The sequence below is a fragment of the Bos indicus x Bos taurus genome, chromosome 16 (genome assembly GCF_003369695.1).
Source record: "Bos indicus x Bos taurus breed Angus x Brahman F1 hybrid chromosome 16, Bos_hybrid_MaternalHap_v2.0, whole genome shotgun sequence".
NCBI lineage: Eukaryota > Metazoa > Chordata > Mammalia > Artiodactyla > Bovidae > Bos > Bos indicus x Bos taurus.
In genome coordinates this window covers 18,249,862-18,268,018 of record NC_040091.1, presented here as the reverse complement: position 1 = coordinate 18,268,018, position 18,157 = coordinate 18,249,862, and the positions used below count along the sequence as shown (strand labels likewise).

Sequence of the window (18,157 nt, the reverse complement as noted above, 5' to 3'; positions counted from 1 at the left end):
ACTACTGCTTTATTGACTGCGCCAAAGCCTTTGACTGTGTGGATCATAACAAACTGTGGAAAATTCTTAAAGAGACAGGAATACCAGAACACCTGACCTGCCCCCTGAGAAATCTATATGGAGGTCAAGAAGCAACAGTTATAACTGGACATGGAACAACAGACTGGTTCCAAATTGGGAAAAGAGTACATCAAGGCTATATATTGTCACCCTGCTTATTTAACTTCTATACAGAGTACATCATGCAAAATACCAGATTGAATGAAGCACAAGCTGGAATTCAGATTGCAGGGAAGAAATATCAATAACCTCAGATATGCAGATGACACCACCCTTATGAGAGAAATCGAAGAACTAAAAGGCCTGTTGATGAAGGTGAAAGAGGAGAGTGAAAAAGTTGCCTTAATACTCAATATTCAAAAAACTAAGATGATGGCATCCAGTCCCATCACTTCATGACAAATTGATGGGGAAACAATGGAAACAGTGGGAGACTTTATTTTGGAGGGCCCCAAAATCACTGCAGATGGTGACTGAAGCCATGAAATTAAAAGACGCTTGCTCCTTGGAAGAAAAGCTATGATCAACCTAGACAGTGTATTAAAAAGCAGAGACAAAACAAAGGTCCATTTAGTCAAAGGTATCATTTTTCTAGTAGTCGTGTATGGATGTAAGAGTTGGACCATTAAGAAAGCTGAGTGCCAAAAATTGATGCTTTTGAACTGTGGTGTTGGAGAAGACTCTTGAGAGTCCCTTGGACTGCAAGGAGATCCAACCAGTCAATCCTAAAGGAATGCAGTCCTGAAAATTCAATGAAAGGACTGATGCTGAAGCTGAAACTCCAATACTTTGGCCACCTTGTGCAAAGAACTGACTCATTGGAAAAGACCCTGATGCTGGGAAAGATTGAAGGCAGGAGGAGAAGGGGACGACAGAGGATGAGATGGTTGGATGGCATCACCGACTCAATGGAAATGAGTTTGAGTAAACTCCGGGAGTTGGTGATGGACAGGGAAGCCTAGCGTGCTGCAGTCCATGGGATCGCAAAGAGTCGCACACAACTGAACGACTGACTGATATATAAAATATATTTCAAGCTCATGATACTCAACTTTAGAATTTGAGGGAAGTTTTGATACCCAAATTATTGATCTACACAAGTAACAATGGCAGAATATGAACCTTAGAAAATGTTGAAATTGAAATATAACTCAAATATAGATTTTTTTCAGAAAGACATCATTCTGAGGGTCATAGAACTTGGTCAGTATTTTGTGAGCTTTGTGCCATTTTCTAGTATTTATGGTAATAGACAACACTGCGCCTTGTGATTCCTATCCTGTGGCCTCAAACTTCTATCTAACTGTTATCTCATTGCATTTTTTGGCATGTGTAAGCCATGACTCTCCCACTGGGTTGATCATTCCTGAGGGTAAATATTGTGCTGGATGCTAGGGTGCATCTCCCAGAGTAACTAGCGAGGCACTGTTTTCAGAGAATGTATGGTACATGATTGGAGAAGGAAATGGCAACCCACTCCAGTGTTCTTGCCTGGAGAATCCCAGGGATGGGGGAGCCTGGTGGGCTGCCATCTATGGGGTCGCACAGAGTCGGACACGACTGAGCGACTTAGCAGCAGCAGCGTGATACATGATAAAAGTCAACCAACTGTCTGTGACTTGCGACCCGGCCTCATCTAGCCTTCTCTCTCCTTCTACAGCTGGCTGAAGGCCTGGCCACCCAGCAGACTCTTCACAGCCTGCAGCCCTTCACGACCTACTCCATTGGGGTAGAGGCCTGCACTTGCTTCAATTGTTGTAGCCAAGGGCCAACAGCAGAGCTGAGAACTCCTCCTGCTCCACCCGCAGGATTGTCCTCTCCGCAAATTCAGATGCTGGCCTCAAGGACAGCCTCCTTCCAGTGGAGTCCGCCACTGTCCCCCAACGGTGTTATTCAAAGGTAGTGTGGGAGAGCCAAAGGGAGAAATAAACCAAAATAAGACATGCACACGGACCTTCAGCTTCCCCACCCTCCCCAGGAAGACATGCTGATTGAACAGGTACCTATAGCAAAATGGGCTTTCCAGGTGGCTCAGACAGTGAAGAAGCTGCCTGCAATGCAGGAGACCTGAGTTCGACCCCTGGCTTGGGAAGATCCCCTGGAGAAGGCAGTGGCAACCCACTCCAGTATTCTTGCCTGGAGAATTCAATGGACAGGGGAACCTGGTGGGCTACAGTCCTTGAAGTTGCAAAGAGTTGGACACAACTGAGCAACTAACACTTCATTTCATTTTATAGCAAAATAGACAAAAAAATCGATGAGTGGTCACATTCCTTACAAAGTGTCTCAATCATAAAATCAGCTAAGGATAGAAAGGTGAACAACAAAAATAAGGAACACAAGGCAGGGACTTTCCTAGCAGTCCAGTGGCTAAGACAACATTCTTCTACTGCAGGGGCTACAAGTTTAACCCCTGGTCCTTTGTGGCTCGCAGTGTGCTGCCAAAACAATGAAAGAAAGTTGAGGAAATGTGTTCCCTGTCATTGAAAGAATGTGCTCCTCCTCATGGTTCCCTGAGGAGAAGGCGATGGCACCCCACTCCAGTACTCTTGCCTGGAAAATCCCATGGACAGAGGAGCCTGGTAGGCTCCAGCCCATGGGTTGCTAAGAGTCGGGCACGACTCAGTGACTTCACTTTCACTTTTCACTTCTATGCATTGGAGAAGGAAATGGCAACCCACTCCAGTGTTCTTGCCTGGAGAATCCCAGGGACGGGGGAGCCTGGTGGGCTGCCGTCTATGGGGTCGCACAGAGTCGGACATGACTGAAGCGACTTAGCAGCAGCAGCAGCAGCATGGTTCCCTGGCATTTTTCACTCTGCAGGGCTCAGTTAAAACATAAGGAACTTCTGTGGCTGAATCAGAATTCCTCTGATGTAATTTAGAGTTTTGTAATGAACCACTGTTTGAAAGAGCAAAGAAGTTATTTCACTCAAAATAATCTGTAGAGAGAAGAGATATTCTTTATTTCCAACAGGAGAAGTTTTATCACTGTCCTCTAAAAAGAGAACTATCTTATCTGTACCAACAAGGATTCCTGACTGCTGGGTGGACAGCAACATGTGTATACAGGGGACTTCTAGTATGGTTTCTCTGGTTCCATCTGCTGCCCACTTCCAACAGCGTTAAATAAAGTGTTTCTGAAAACAAGTGTCTCCCACAAGTGGGAGTTTTAAAGTGCTGGTAGTTTGGTGAAAGCAAAATGGTTTCTCACTAAACATGATCAGGTATAAAAGAGAGTTAGACTAATTCCACTGACTGTTTCCTCTTTCTGTGTCCCTTCTCCTTCCAGCTATGAGCTCCAACTCTACAAGGCATGCCCTCCAGATTCAGCCACCCCCTGTACCCCCAGCCAAACTGAGACCAAGTACAGGGGGCCAGGGCAGAGAGCCAGCCTCGAGGGTCTCCAGCCCTACACCACCTACAAGCTGAGGGTGGTGGCCCACAACGAGGTGGGCAGCACAGCCACTGAATGGATCAGCTTCGTCACCCAAAAAGAATGTGAGTGGAAGTGGCTGCCACCATGTGCCCGAGAGGCGGCAGGGCAGCCAGAGGGGAGGCTTGTCCTGAAGGGAGGGGAACAGTTCGCTAAAGGGATTGAGTGTTCAATTCCAGTGAACGGTACTGAGACATCCATGAAGACAAGTATCGGGTGAAAATGCCCATTGGATTAAATAACATGGAGATCAAGAGGGAATTTAGGGAGGCCTTTTTAGGGAGGACCACCATTTAGGTGGTCCAATGGCTAGGACTCTGTGATCCCAAAGAGGGGGCCCAAATTTGATCCCTGTTCAGGGAACTAGATCCCGCATGCCATAACCAAAGATCCTGAGTGCCACAACTAAGACCCAATGCAGCCAAATAATTTTTAAAAAAAGAATGAATTTAGGAAGATTTGTCAGGTGGCAATGGGATGAAAACCAATTAAGAGAAAATTAATATATGGGTAAGATGAAAATAGACAGTGAAGATGACTTTTTTGTAATTCTTAAAACTTTTAATGAACCAATTTGGTAATTTATTTAATTTTGACTGTACTGGGCTTCATTACTGCGTGGGCTTTTCTCTAGTTGCAGTGAGCAGGGGTGCTATGTGGTTGTGGCGCGCACGCTGCTCACTGCAGTGGCTTCTCCCGTTTCAGTGCACAGGCTCTGGGCATGCAGGCATCAGCAGCTGCAGCATGAGGGCTCAGAGCGCAGGCTCAGTAGCTGTGGTGCAGGGCTTAGTTGCTCCACGGCATGTGGGATCTCCCTGGATCAGAAGTCAAACCCGTGTCTCCTGCCTTGGCAGGTGGATTCTTTACCGCGGAGCCACCAGGGAAGCCTTATATATTTACTTTGGGATAACTTTTTGGAGAAGTTTGTCACTCCTTTCCCTTACAAATGACATAATCGCTCACATTGCCAGTAAGCACTGAAATCTGGCCCTTCCAGGAAGAACACAAGGGCTCCTGAGTGCAGAAAAGGGCAATTAACTAATTCATTGTGTCCTTACATTTCTATAAAATAACACCTTTTCTGAATTGATAAGGTTTATATGTCTACTTTTTAAAACTGGCAAATACAAAAAGTATGAAGAAGTACTTATAATCAGAACCAGCTATGTAGTTTGTGGGGTCCACTGGAAAATAAAAATACGGGGTCCCTTGTTCAGAAATCATTAAGAACTTAAAGACAATGACAGCAGAGCATCAGACTAAGTCTATAATTCTCCTACATGAGGGGCCCTGGGCAGCTACACAGGTTACACACCCATGAAGACAGTCCTGCTTATTATCCCACTCCACCCCGAGGCAACCACCATTAATATGTTGGCATAATTTATTCCTTTAATCCCTTTTTATGCAGCTTTTATTACGTGGTTGAGATCATACTCTAATGAAAACTTAATATCTGATTTTTATACTTGATATTATTTTATTTGCATTTTCCATGACATTAAAAACTCTTAGCCACCAAGGTTAATGGCTGTATAATATTCCATCGTGTGAATTAGTTGAGCCATTCCAGTTGTTTCTAATATTTTCCTTTTATAAATGTGGTGAGAAATGAACAAATCTTTGTGTGAATGTCTGATTATCTTCTTAAATGGAATTTATCTTCAGCAAATGGAACTTACTATATCAGGTATTTTAAGTTTTTGAACACTTATTGCAAATTTGCTTTTCAGAAACATTGTTAACAGATTATAATCTCATTTGACACTGACATTTTTAAAAATGAGAGATACACATTCACGAAAATTCAGTGCCTCGTACAAAGACCTTAATGTGCCTGAGCAACAATATAGCAGGATGTTAGCAAAAGGTCATTTTTAAAGAGCTTGCTTATTGCTGGCACTGTTCAAGCATTTGACAAATAATCCTTACCACAGACCTATGAAGTTAAGTCCTATTATTAACCAGATTTACAGATGAGAAAGCTGAGGCAGGGCTACGGACTGTGCATTACAGTTCCAGGATGCTGTTCACGTCCGTTAGAATCTGCACTGAGGCTCCTGGGGTTCTGTGAGGAGCTAAAGCTAGCGCTTCAGTCCTTCCATCTTCCACACTTAGAAAGTGGAAGTGTTTCTCTAAGTTCAGGATCACTCAGCTCAGCAGCAGCCTCAGTACTGCTGTATTAACCTGATCAACTAGCCCCCTACTATCTGTAATAGAGATTTCAGACCTTCTCCACCCTCCTCCAACCCCTCACTGCTCCTCACCCCGTTCCCACATGCCCTCACCATCCTCACCCACCTCACCCACCTGCAGAACTCCTTCCTCATAATTCACCAGGAAAGGAAAAGTCGTCGATTAGTAATTGGCTTCCTTCCCGCCCCAGACAGCCACATGCCCTACATCTCCATGATCCCTATCAGGGACACGGCAGGAAGGGATGGTCCTTCCATCTGAAATAGACCTTCCTCTTGTGTTTTGACCACCACTTCCATCCCTACTGATCACCGTTTTTCTATCCCTAATCTTTAGTACATCACTGTTGCTTCTACCCTTCTAATTTCAAAGCAAACAGACTCCATTTCCCTTTTGATTCCTGGCCAGGCTCCTCACCCCAGGGCACAACTCTTCTAAAGAATGGTCTTCAAGTGCTTTCCCATTTTCTTTCTTTCCACATTTTATTTAGCTTCCTCCCAACTGATTTCCACATCGTCCCTGCATGAAAATCTCTTCCTAAATTTGCCCTTGACCTCCACACCGATAATCCATTGGGCATTTTTCACCAGTAATCACATGGACTTCTTGGGAACATTCAGTGAGATTGAATCCTCGATCCTTGGTTAAAAAGTGGTTCTCCATACTTTGCATGGCAGGTCGCTCCCAGTTTTCCTCCTGCCTCCTTGGATGTTCAATTTTATTTCTTTTATTTTTTAAATTTTATTTATTTATTTTATTATTTAATATTATTAATTTTATTTATTTATTTGGCTGTATAAGGTCCTAGTTGTGGCAGTCAAGATCTTCACTGCGTCATGTGGGATCTTCCGTTGCTCTCTAGTTGTGGTGCATGGGCTTTGTGCAGGTTTAGTTTCTCTGCAGCATGTGGGATCTTAGTTCCCTGACCAGCAATTGAACCCATATGCCCTATATTGCAAGGCAGATTCAGTGGTAAAGAATCTGCCTGCCAATGCAGGAGACACAGGAAAATGGGTTGGATTCCCTGGGTCAGGAAGATCCCCTGGAGGAGGAAATGGCAATAATGGCACTCGAGTATTCTGGCCTGAGAGAAGCCTGGTGGTCTACGGGCCATGGGGTCACAAAGAGTCGGACACAACTGGAATCACTGAGCACGCACGTACCTTCTTAACCTCTGGATCACAAGGGGAGTCCCTGTTCCATTTTAGTCAACTTTGTTGGTTGATCGTCCACCAATCAAGTTCTTTAAGGTTAAACCCCAAACTTTCTCTGCCCACACTTTCCCCTTCCTCCCCCTTCACTCTTTTTTCCTTCTTCTTCTCCTGCCTCACCTCTTCCCTCTTCGGATGAGTTCATCTCTTCGAAGGCTTCCATTGCAAAGGCTGACTCCCAAATGGTCACCTTCTCCCCGAGCCCTCGGCTTGAAACCCAGAACCCCATACCCAGCTTCCACACCTCTCTTTGAGCTTTTCATAATCAGCTTGAGTTTGGAAGACTCCCTGACAGAGCTTGTATCTTCTCCCTTAAATCTGTGTCTCCTTTAGCCTCATTCTCTGCATTTTATCTCTAGCACTGGGCAGAGTGTTTTAGATACCCAGAATGTGTTGTTTATGGAGTGAGTGAAGGCATCAGAACTTCCTTGACATTGGAGAAGTGGCTAAAGGTTGCATTAGTACTGAAGGAGAAAGGGTTCTCTTAATCTGCTTACTGGATCCACAGACATGGAAAAACACGACAAATAATTGGCTGTCATATGGGGTTTAAATACTATTTATATTCCTTTTAACTCATTATACAAACTAGCAGAGAGAAAATATGGATCAGACAATACAAATCACAAGATGCTTTGAAGATAGCATTTGCAGTTTTATGTAAATGTAATCACATGTACATGGTTTTAGAAAGGCAGAGGAACCAGAGATCAAATTGCCAATATCCACTGGATCGTCAAAAAAGCAAGAGAGTTCCAGAAAAACAAATATTTCTGCTTTATTGACTATGTCTTTGACTGTGTAGATCACAATAAACTGTGGAAAATTCTGAAAGAGATGGGAATACCAGACCACCTGACCTGCCTCTTGAGAAAACTGTATGCAGGTCAGGAAGCAACAGTTAGAACTGGACATGGAAAAACAGACTGGTTCCAGATAGGAAAAGGAGTACGTCAAGGCTGTATATTGTCACCCTGCTTATTTAACTTGTATGCAGAGTATATCATGAGAAACTCTGGGCTGGAGGAAGCACAAGCTGGGATCAGGAGTGCCAGGAGAAATATCAATAACCTCAGATAAGCAGATGACACTACCGTTATGGCAGAAAGTGAAGAAGAAAAAAAGAGCCTCTTGATGAAAGTGAAAGAGGAGAGTGAAAAAGTTGGCTTAAAGCTCAACATTCAGAAAACTAAGATCATGGCATCTGGTCCCATCACTTCATGGCAAATAGGGAAAAAGTAGAAACAGTGGCTGACTTTATTTTTCTGGGCTCCAAAATCACTGCAGATGGTGATTGTAGCCATGAAATTAAAAGACGCTTACTCCTTGGAAGGAAAGTTATGACCAACCTAGACAGCATATTAAAAAGCAGAGACATCTGACTCTGCTGTAGGCCTGATAAAATAAAAATAATGGAAGAAAAAAAAAATAAAAAGCAGAGACATTACTTTGCCAACAAAGGTCCGTCTAGTCAAGGCTATGGTTTTTCCAGTGGTCATGTATGGATGTTAGAGGTGGACTGTGAAGAAAGCTGAGCACCAAAGAATTGATGCTTTTGAACTGCGGTGTTGGAGAAGACTCTTGAGAGTCCCTTGGACTGCAAGGAGATCCAACCAGTACATCCTAAATGATATCAGTCCTGGGTGTTCATTGGAAGGACTGATGTTGAAGCTGAAACTCCAATACTTTGGCCACCTGATGCAAAGAGCTGACTCATTTGAAAAGACACTGATGCTGGGAAAGAGTGAGGGCAGGAGGAGAAGGGGACGGCAGAGGATGAGATGGTTGGATGGCATCATCAACTCAATGGACATTGGTTTGGTGAACTCTGGGAGTTGGTGATGGACAGGGAGGCCTGGCGTGCTGCGGTTCATGGGGTCACAAAGAGTTGAACACTACTGAGCAACTGAACTGAACTGAATCACATGTACACTCAGTAAAGCTCTGGAGAAGCATTAGCAGCATATTCTGCCCTCTCTTCCTAAATTACACCTTCAGTGCGAGAGCAGAGGTGAGGTACAAATGTTTAACAACTGGCCTTCTTGAGAAAAAAATGTCATGACTTGAAGGACTTGCCAATTTCCACAGTGTAAATACTCCCACTTGACTGATTTTAAGTTGCCAATGTGACAGCACTGAACACAGAGTTGGGAAGAGATCGTGTACTGTTATATAATATTTCCACCCTCCAGAGAAAGTAGATGTAAACAGCCTGAAGAACACAATATTAAAATGCAAAGTTTTAATATTTATTACCTTTGTTTTAATATATTTAGTTTTACATGATTTAATTTTTAATAGTGACTGGGTTCAATAACCAACTCACAAAATTCCTGAATATTTAACAATCAGGATGAACCAAATCAGAACTGGAGTGCCCCCATAAAGTGAATTAGTAAATCATGCTCCTTTAAATAAATGCACATTGATTACAACAAAATAACATAGCCTTTGGAATTAAGCAAGCCTGGGTGCAGATCCTTGGTCCCTTACCAGCTATTGACCTTTGCAAGTTATTTAATCTCTCTGAAACTTAGTCCCTTCCTCTGAAAAATTAGGAGCTAATTCTTACAAGATTGTTTTAAGGAGTAACTGAAAAAAGTACATCAAGTACTCTGTTGTATGTGCTTTGGATTGCTTTATTGACATAGTAGTTAATAGTAGTTAATCATTTTCTCAATCTCTAAACCCATTATTCCTGATTATTTTGATAGTTTGATCACTCTTTTTTTCTTCAGGAAGATCTCCACATCCTACAAGGCAAATAAAGCCCCTATCTTTCTATTTTCATACTATTTACAAGCCTTCTCTTTATCTATACTGTTACAATGTAGGGGAGAAGTAGAAATCTACAGAAATTAAATGAAAGAGTGAAACCACAACAACCACAATAGTATGTTTCATTGTGATATTAGGCTCAATTTGGCCTCAATTAGGCCAGATGAGCCTTTCATTTCATTTTCAAGTGAAAAATGAATACATTTATCAACAGTATTGAAAAATGACTTGATACTTCTTGTTTCAGTATTTGCAGAAACATTTTCCTCTGTTTATGGAAGCATTTTCCTCTCGTCTTATTTTGAAAGATGAGAACCAAATTTGTCTTCCTAGTTTTAATCTATGATCACAATAGCATAATGATTCCTTATTTTGTTATATTTCCCCACATCAGCAACACATGGATTTGATTTTAAAAGAAAAAAGGATACCCAATTTATTTCTTCCACTCACTTTTTTCCTAAAAGCCAATTTCATATATAGCTGGATCTTAGTGTTGTTACAAATGTATTGATTATTTTGGAGCAAATGAGATCTCATGAAATAAATCTCTTCTGACTTGACAAGATGATATGGTATCCCTTCATTTGTTGCTACCAAAATGATTCATTTAGAAGATGAGCCTCCGTTAAGGCTTGTTCTTCCTTTATTTTAGTAAGGAGCTGAAAAATGAAAAGGGAGCATTCCTGCTAAATGCACACAAAGTCACTTCTCTATCTGATATAATACTTACGAGACCTGCGCTTGATTATATACTAATGTACTGTGTTATTGATTGATTAGTCAGGGCAATGAATTATTATTCTCGAATTGCTACTTGCAAGGCTTTTTAACTATCTTAGAAAACAAACTAACGGTTCAAGAAAAAGCTTTAAAAATAAATGGGCGCCAAAAGAACATAATTCACCATCTAAGCAGTTTGGTTGGGAGAAAAAAATATATATATTAACTTCATCTAGTCCTTGGGGCTTTGTAGCAATAAATATTGATTTGATATGAAAAATAGCTATCCGCTGGAGTTAATAGTGTTAAGGATACTTTACCTGTTAAAAGAAGGAAAATGTAACAAAATGTGAGCTCTGGGGCTATGCTGATGAGCAGAACCATTGTATGTTAATAGTTGTATTGCATAAAACACCATTCTTCATTGATCTTTTTCTTTTTTTTTGGAAAGCAGGTGCAACATTGCTGAGAAAGCATTTCACACATGTTCCAGTGATTTTCTTTTCACCCCCCAATGCCAGGTTTTTCCTTTAAGCTATAAGGTAAATAGGAAGGGTTCTAGCAAGCGCAAAGTTTAAAATGTGTGCTCATATTTGAAAATGAAAAGCATGCACGCACACACACCACACTATTTTTAGAACTTAGAACCTACTCTCAGCTGTTGTTAGAACTTAGCACCTTCTGCCAGCTGTTTTCAGAACTGACATCCCTCTCGCACAGTGCCGCAGTACCGTGCCCCGTTCTCAGTGGACAGCAACCTGTCCGTGGTGTGTGTGAACTGGAGCAACTCCTTCCTGCTGAACGGGCGGCTGAAGGAGTTCGTCCTGACCGACGGAGGACAGCGCCTCTACAGTGGCCTCGACACCACCCTCTATATCCCGAGGACCGCGGACAAAAGTGAGTCTCCTGCTCCCATTTCTCAGTGCATTAGGAGCTGGGTTTCCCAGCTTTCCAAGATGCTGGATCTGAAAAGGTGACCCGCAGACGTTCAGCATTAACACGTCCTGGGTTAAGTGACTACTTACGGAAAAATGACTGCTCTGTGTTGACCTGCCTGGTGCACTGCGTTTGTGATGCAGTCCTCGGAGCACTGCTTCCGCTGACCTGAGGGTCCCCAGGAACAAGACAGGAGGGCAGGTTGTGTGTGCCAGAGCAATAGCACTCACTAGCCACGTTGTTGTTCAGTTGCTAAGTCATGTCCGACTCTGGACACCATGGACTGCAGCACGCCAGGCTTCCCTGGCCTTCACTGTCTCCCAGAGTTTGCTCAAACTCACACCTTCTTGAATCACTGATGCCATGAGCAATGCCTGAAACAATACACTTTTAGGGACTTTGGAGTTTTTCTTGAGGCACCTTCAGCACAGTTCGGCCATAACCATCTCCAGATATTAAGGACCCTGAATAAGGGCTTTTCTTAACCAACCTCCGTATCTGTTCTTGAAATAACAACCCTCTTCCCTCTAACACTGAATTCCTTCACCATATTTAATTACATGTGCTGCTTCCGTTTGCCATGTTTTTAAATTGAAATGAGAAAATGCTTTACAAGATACTATTTTCTGAGGATCAACATGGCCATAGGACCAATAGATGAGAGGTCGTTTTGAACAATCTGGGTTTATACAATGAATTAATTAGTGGTGGGTTTTTTGTTTTGTTTTGTTTTTAGTTTCCTTGAAAATAGGTACTACTTATTTTGACTAAAAGGTGCAGGTAAACCATGAGCTCCAGTATTGCATTTATAGCACTTGAAACTAATCAATAACATTTTTACAACAATCCAGCACATTTTTGTGGTCACAGTTCTTGGTCACCTGGGCAGCTTGTTGTGATGCGGAGATGGCCCACGGTTGGGAGATTCAGGTTCTACCCCTGGCTGGGCCTTTAACCATCTGTGTGACCTTACAAGACTCACTTCCCATGGGGTCCTGAGTACTGTAAGAAGTATTTAGGCCATTTGATTTCCAGGATCCCTTTTGAGCTCTCTTGCTTAGTGAGAAACTGTGGGTCCCCTAGTGAAGGAACACCTGTGCGTTTTAAAGAAACAGGTTCGGATCATATGCAGAACAAGAAACACTGTATGTATTGGGTTGGCAAAAGTTTGTTTGGGTTTTTCCATAACAGCTTATGGAAAAAGCCAAATGAACTTCTGGGCCAACCCAATATTATCCTTTACTCCTCTGATAATTCTTTTCCTTTGCTAGATAACCTCTGAACTTCTTTAGTTCTGTTACTTATATACATGCTATTACTACACTAATAATAGCTGGTTTTCTTGATAGTTTTTAACTTTGAAATTAAAGTTTACGTAGTAGATAAAACCTCAAAACTTGCTGTGGAATCCTGTTTTTAGACTATTTCATGTTCTAACAATGCTTTTCTGAAACTGTGCCCACTATTTGTTGATGTTGAATAACTAAGTCATCTACCTCTTGTTTAGCTTTCTTTTTTCAGGTCATCTGCATTACAGAAGAAGGAAGTGCTAAGACGCCTTTGATCCAATATGATACCTCCACTGGATTTGGTAAATATTTAACTCAAATTATATTTAGTGTAGCATTTACTCATTTTCCTAAAGAAACATGCATGTTTATTTGTACATACTTGTTTATGCATATATATATATATATATATATATATATATATATATATATATATCTGTGTGTATGTATATATATAAATATATACACATCTTAGCATAGACTGTATGGAAGAAATTGTGTTAAGTGTTGTAAGAATTTGTTTTTAAATCCTCATGAAACTTACATTAGGCAAGGGGTTAGGGTATGCTCTTAAAATGCCAAATCATTGAATTGTAGATGCAGAGATACACGACAAAACTTCTCTCCTAATCAAAAATTCTGTCAATAAAAAGCACTATGAATTTGTTTACCAAAAAAAAGTGAATTTATAGAGGAAGTCAGAGGAAAGAGAAAATACTCTAATACCAATTTGTGTTGATCATAACAGTAATATTCCAGATTCAGAGACTAAAATGATGAATTTGGGAAATTTCTGTCTTGTATCCTCTGTAAAAGATTATGATTGACTGTTAATACCAGGTAATTTAGTTGAAGTGGTGAAATGCAATTTTTATGGAGCAGCTTTTAAATTGAGTTTTCCACATAATCTTTGCATCAAATGTAAAATAATTTACAATTTCAAAGGGCAAGTTAGAGAAATGCTGAATCTTTTCCATTAAAGTAGAATTGAGACTACTACCGTATTTTAAATTCCAATTAGTAATGTTCTATCTACTTTGGATGCTTATTTAGTTTGCTTAAAAAAAAATTCTGAAACACAGGTATACACACATACTGTTATTAAAGATAACTTCAATCTATAAAAATAACGAAGTACTATTCTGTTCCCAGACATTACATGTCTGGATGCCATGTAAAATCTCTTGTAACACCTAATGCATAGTGTATTTCATCTTACATAATAGCAGCTGTGGGACAGAGCAGACCTCATTTGGTCTTCTTTTAGGAACCCCAATGTTTCCACAATGGGAAAGATTAAGACCTGAGGGACATGGGGACTTATCCAAGAATGCCCCCTGCAAGCTCATTCAGTTCAGTCGCTCAGTCATGTCCAACTCTTTGTGACCCCATGAACTGCAGCACACCAGGCCTCCCTGTCCATCACCAACTCCCAGAGTCCACCCAAACTCATGTCCATTGAGTCAATGATGCCATCCAACCATCTCATCCTCTGTCGTCCCCTTCTCCTCCTGCCCTCAATCTTTCCCAGCATCAGGGTCTTTTCAAATGAGTCAGCTCTTTGCATCAGGTGGCCAAAGTATTAGAGTTTCAGCTTCAACATCAGTCCTTCCAATGGACACCCAGGACTGATCTCCTTTAGGATGGACTGGTTGGATCTCCTTGCAGTCCAAGGGACTCTCAAGAGTCTGCTGCAACACCATAGTTCAAACACATCAATTCTTCTGCACTCAGCTTTCTGGTATAGTCCAACTCTTACATCCATACATGACTACTGGAAAAACCATAGCCTTGACTAGACAGACCTTTGTTGGCAAAGTAGTATCTCTGCTTTTTAATATGCTGTCTAGGTTGGTCATAACTTTCCTTCCAAGGAGGAAGCGTCTTTTAATTTCATGGCAGCAGTCTCCATCTGCAGTGATTTTGGAGCCTCAAAAAATAAAGTCAGCCACTGTTTCCACTGTTTCCCCATCTATTTGCCATGAAGTGATGGGACCAGATGCCATGATCTAAGTTTTCTGAATGTTGAGCTTTAAGCCAACTGTTTCACTCTCCTCTTTCACTTTCATCAAAAGGCTCTTTAGTTCTTCTTCACTTTCTGTGCAAGCTCATTACTGAGAAGTTAAACATGGTTTTTCTGTAGACTCCTGGTCCCATGATTTTTATTTAGCAGTTCTCAAATTTAAGAGTAGATAAGAATCATCTTGCTGATTTTATTTATTATATCCTTTCCAGGGCCCTGGTGGAGATTTTGAATCAGATGGGCCTAGGAATCTGCTCTTTTAAACAGGTTCTGCCCAGTGGTACTGACACAGGGAGCAGGACCATGTGATGAGTAAAACCACATGAGATCTTACCAGTCTAGTCTCCCTGGCCAGTGGGGAGTATGTCTTCCCTAGAGACAGGCAATTAATAGGATGGGATTTACTCTGACTCCAGCTCTGGGTTGGGTTTTTCTTTGGAGTCAAAGGGAATTGACTTACCCCCAGGAATCCCTTACCCTGACCATGAATTTCCCACTTGATGAGTGGAGTCCCTTAAAATGAAAGGGTACTTTGCAAAGAGAAACAGGGATGAAGAGACACGATCTAGTCAGGATTTTCAAGCTCTTCATAACAAAGGAGAAATCTCCTCTCGGTTCATGAATACAAATTGGGGTCCCATTGCTGAAAGGAGGAAAACCGAAAACCATGTGAAGTTATGGAAGATTCCAAGAGGTCTTGTCCAACTAATGTCCATAGTCACATTTCATTTGTATGATATAACTTTAAAAATGTTTCTGTTCCCTTGCATGAAGGCACCTTCAAGCAGGAAATTCACACAGACCTCATTTCCATCCAACTGGTGGGAGAGCTGTTTCCCTTTGGAGGCTTCCCCTGGACAGGCTGCCCTACATCCCCCTGAGTCCTCTTAAGCAAGGGGTCCACTGGGACCGTCAGATCCACTTCTGGAGTTACAGTCCTGTGCTCCACATGGAGAAAGTGCAACTCTTCAGTGCCTAGGCAAAAACTGTTGAGTTGTTTTTTTAATCAAACAACACACATTGGTTCCTAATTAGAGGAATTCCAATCTGCTGGAGCTTGATCAGAATTTTGACAACAACATTTCATTTTAGAGATGAGGCCCAGAGAGGCAGTGACTTTTTTAGGACAGAGCTATCAGAAAGAGCTAGGGTTAGCAAAGTATATCCCTCACGGCATTCAAATTTTAAGTCACCCTCTCTCCCTCCTTGAAACATCCTCACCCCAGCACTGAACACTTCCCCTTTGATCCACTTCCCCTGAGAATGTGGGTGTGAGGGCCAAGCAGGCCCAAGCAGTCCTTCAGGTGCTGAAAAGGCAGAAGGCCATCCACAGAACAGGCATTTGCAGCTGTGTCTGTCTGTCCTTCTTCCTCTTGACTGTTTGTTGTTGTTCAGTCGCACAGTCATGTCTGATTCTTTGTAACCCCATGGACTGCAGAACACCAGCCTTCCCTGTTCATCAGTTCAGTTCAGTTCAGTCCCTCAGTCGTGTCCGACTATTTGCGACCCCATAAATCGCAGCACGCCAGGCCTCCCTGTCCATCACCAACTCCCGGAGTTCACTCAGACTCACGTCCATCAAGTCAGTGATGCCATCCAGCCATCTCATCCTCTGGCGTCCCCTTCTCCTCCTGCCCCCAATCCCTCCCAGTATCAGAGTCTTTTCCAATGAGTCAACTCTTCGCATGAGGTGGCCAAAGTACTGGAGCTTCAGCTTCAGCATCATTCCTTCCAAAGAAATCCCAGGGCTGATCTCCTTCAGAATGGACTGGTTGGATCTCCTTGCAGTCCAAGGGACTCTCAAGAGTCTTCTCCAACACCACAGTTCAAAAGCATCAATTCTTCGGCACTCAGCCTTCTTCACAGTCCAACTCTCACATCCATACATGACCACTGGAAAAACCATAGCCTTGACTAGATGGACCTTTGTTGGCAAAGTAATGTCTCTGCTTTTGAATATGCTATCTAGGTTGGTCATAACTTTCCTTCCAAGGAGTAAGTGTCTTTTAATTTCATGGCTGCAGTTACCATCTGCAGTGATTTTGGAGCCCAAAAAAATAAAGTCTGACACTGTTTCCCATCTATTTCCCATAAAGTGATGGGACCAGATGCCATGATCTTCGTTTTCTGAATGTTGAGCTTTAAGCCAACTTTTTCACTCTCCACTTTCACTTTCATCAAGAGGCTTTTGAGTTCCTCTTCACTTTCTCCCATAAAGGTGGTGTCATCTGCATATCTGAGGTTATTGATATTTCTCCCGGCAATCTTGATTCCAGCTTGTGCTTCTTCCAGTCCAGCGTTTCTCATGATGTACTCCAACTCCCAAAACTCACTCAAACTCATGTCCATCGAGTCAGTGATGCCATCCAGCCATCTCATCCTCTGTCATCCCCTTCTCCTCCTACCTTCAGTCTTTCCCAGCAAAGGGTTTTTTCCAGTGAGTTGGCTCTTCACATGAGGTGGCCAAAGTATTGGACATCAGCTTCAGCATCAGTCCTTCCAATGAATATCCAGGGTTGATCTCCTTTAGGATGGACTGGTTGGATCTCCTTGCAGTCCAAGGGACTCTCAAGAGTCTTCTCCAGCACCACAGTTCAAAAGCATCAATTCTTTGTCACTCAGCCTTCTGTGTGGTCTAACTCTCACATCCGTACATGACTACTGGAAAAACCATAGCTTGGACTATACAGACGTTTGTCAGCAAAGTGATATCTCTGCTTTTTAATACGCTGTCTAGGTTTGTCATTGATTTTCTTCCAAGGAGCAAGCGTCTTTTAATTTCATGGCTTCAGTCACCATCTGCAGTAATTTTGGAGCCCAAGAAAATAAAGTCTGTCACTGTTTCTATTTTTTCCCCATCTACTTGCCATGAAGAGATGGGACTGGATGCCATGATCTTCGTTTCTTGAATGTTGAGTTTTAAATCAGCTTTTTCATTCTCTTCTTTCACTTTTATCAAGAGGCTCTTTAGTATCTCTTCACTTTCTGCCATTAGGGTGGCATCATCTATATATTTGAGGTTATTGATATTCTTCTGGCAATCTTGATTCCAGCTTGAGCTTCATCCAGCCCAGCATTTCACATGATGTACTCTGCATATAAGTTAAATAAGCAGGGTGACAATACACAGCCTTGACATGCTCCTTTCCCAATTTTGAACCATAGCATTGTTCCAAGTCCAGTTCTAACTGTTGATTCTTGACCTATGTACAGGTTTCTCGGGAGGCAGGCAAGGTGGTTTGGTATTCCCATCTCTTGAAGAATTTTCCTCAGTTTGTGCCATGAGCCTTGGCTTTAGAAAAGCAGCTCCCTGGCTCTCTGCTTTATGCCAGTCTAATGGCAGCTGCCACAGATCCTGAGGCCTCCAAGCTGGCCTGGCAAGGGGTTAGGCTTGAGATGATCTCTAGACTCTCTCCTGCTCAGGTCAGCAGGCTGATGGCAGGATTCCACCACCTTACCCTGCCCTGAAGTGGACCCGGAAGCCCTTCCTACCTCCCTGGCCCATT

At 42.3% G+C, this 18,157-nt stretch overlaps 1 protein-coding gene across 1 annotated transcript in view; it reads left to right on the top strand.

Annotated features, from left to right (window-relative positions):
* The window catches only part of USH2A (usherin), a 938,899-nt gene that overhangs the window by 895,828 nt on the left and 24,914 nt on the right, over positions 1 to 18,157 (top strand). The window contains exons 65-68 of the mRNA XM_027564435.1: positions 1,721 to 1,959; positions 3,352 to 3,560; positions 11,124 to 11,300; positions 12,847 to 12,930. Of these exons, the coding sequence (XP_027420236.1) occupies positions 1,721 to 1,959; positions 3,352 to 3,560; positions 11,124 to 11,300; positions 12,847 to 12,930 (709 nt within the window). The remainder of the gene's footprint in view (positions 1 to 1,720; positions 1,960 to 3,351; positions 3,561 to 11,123; positions 11,301 to 12,846; positions 12,931 to 18,157) is intronic.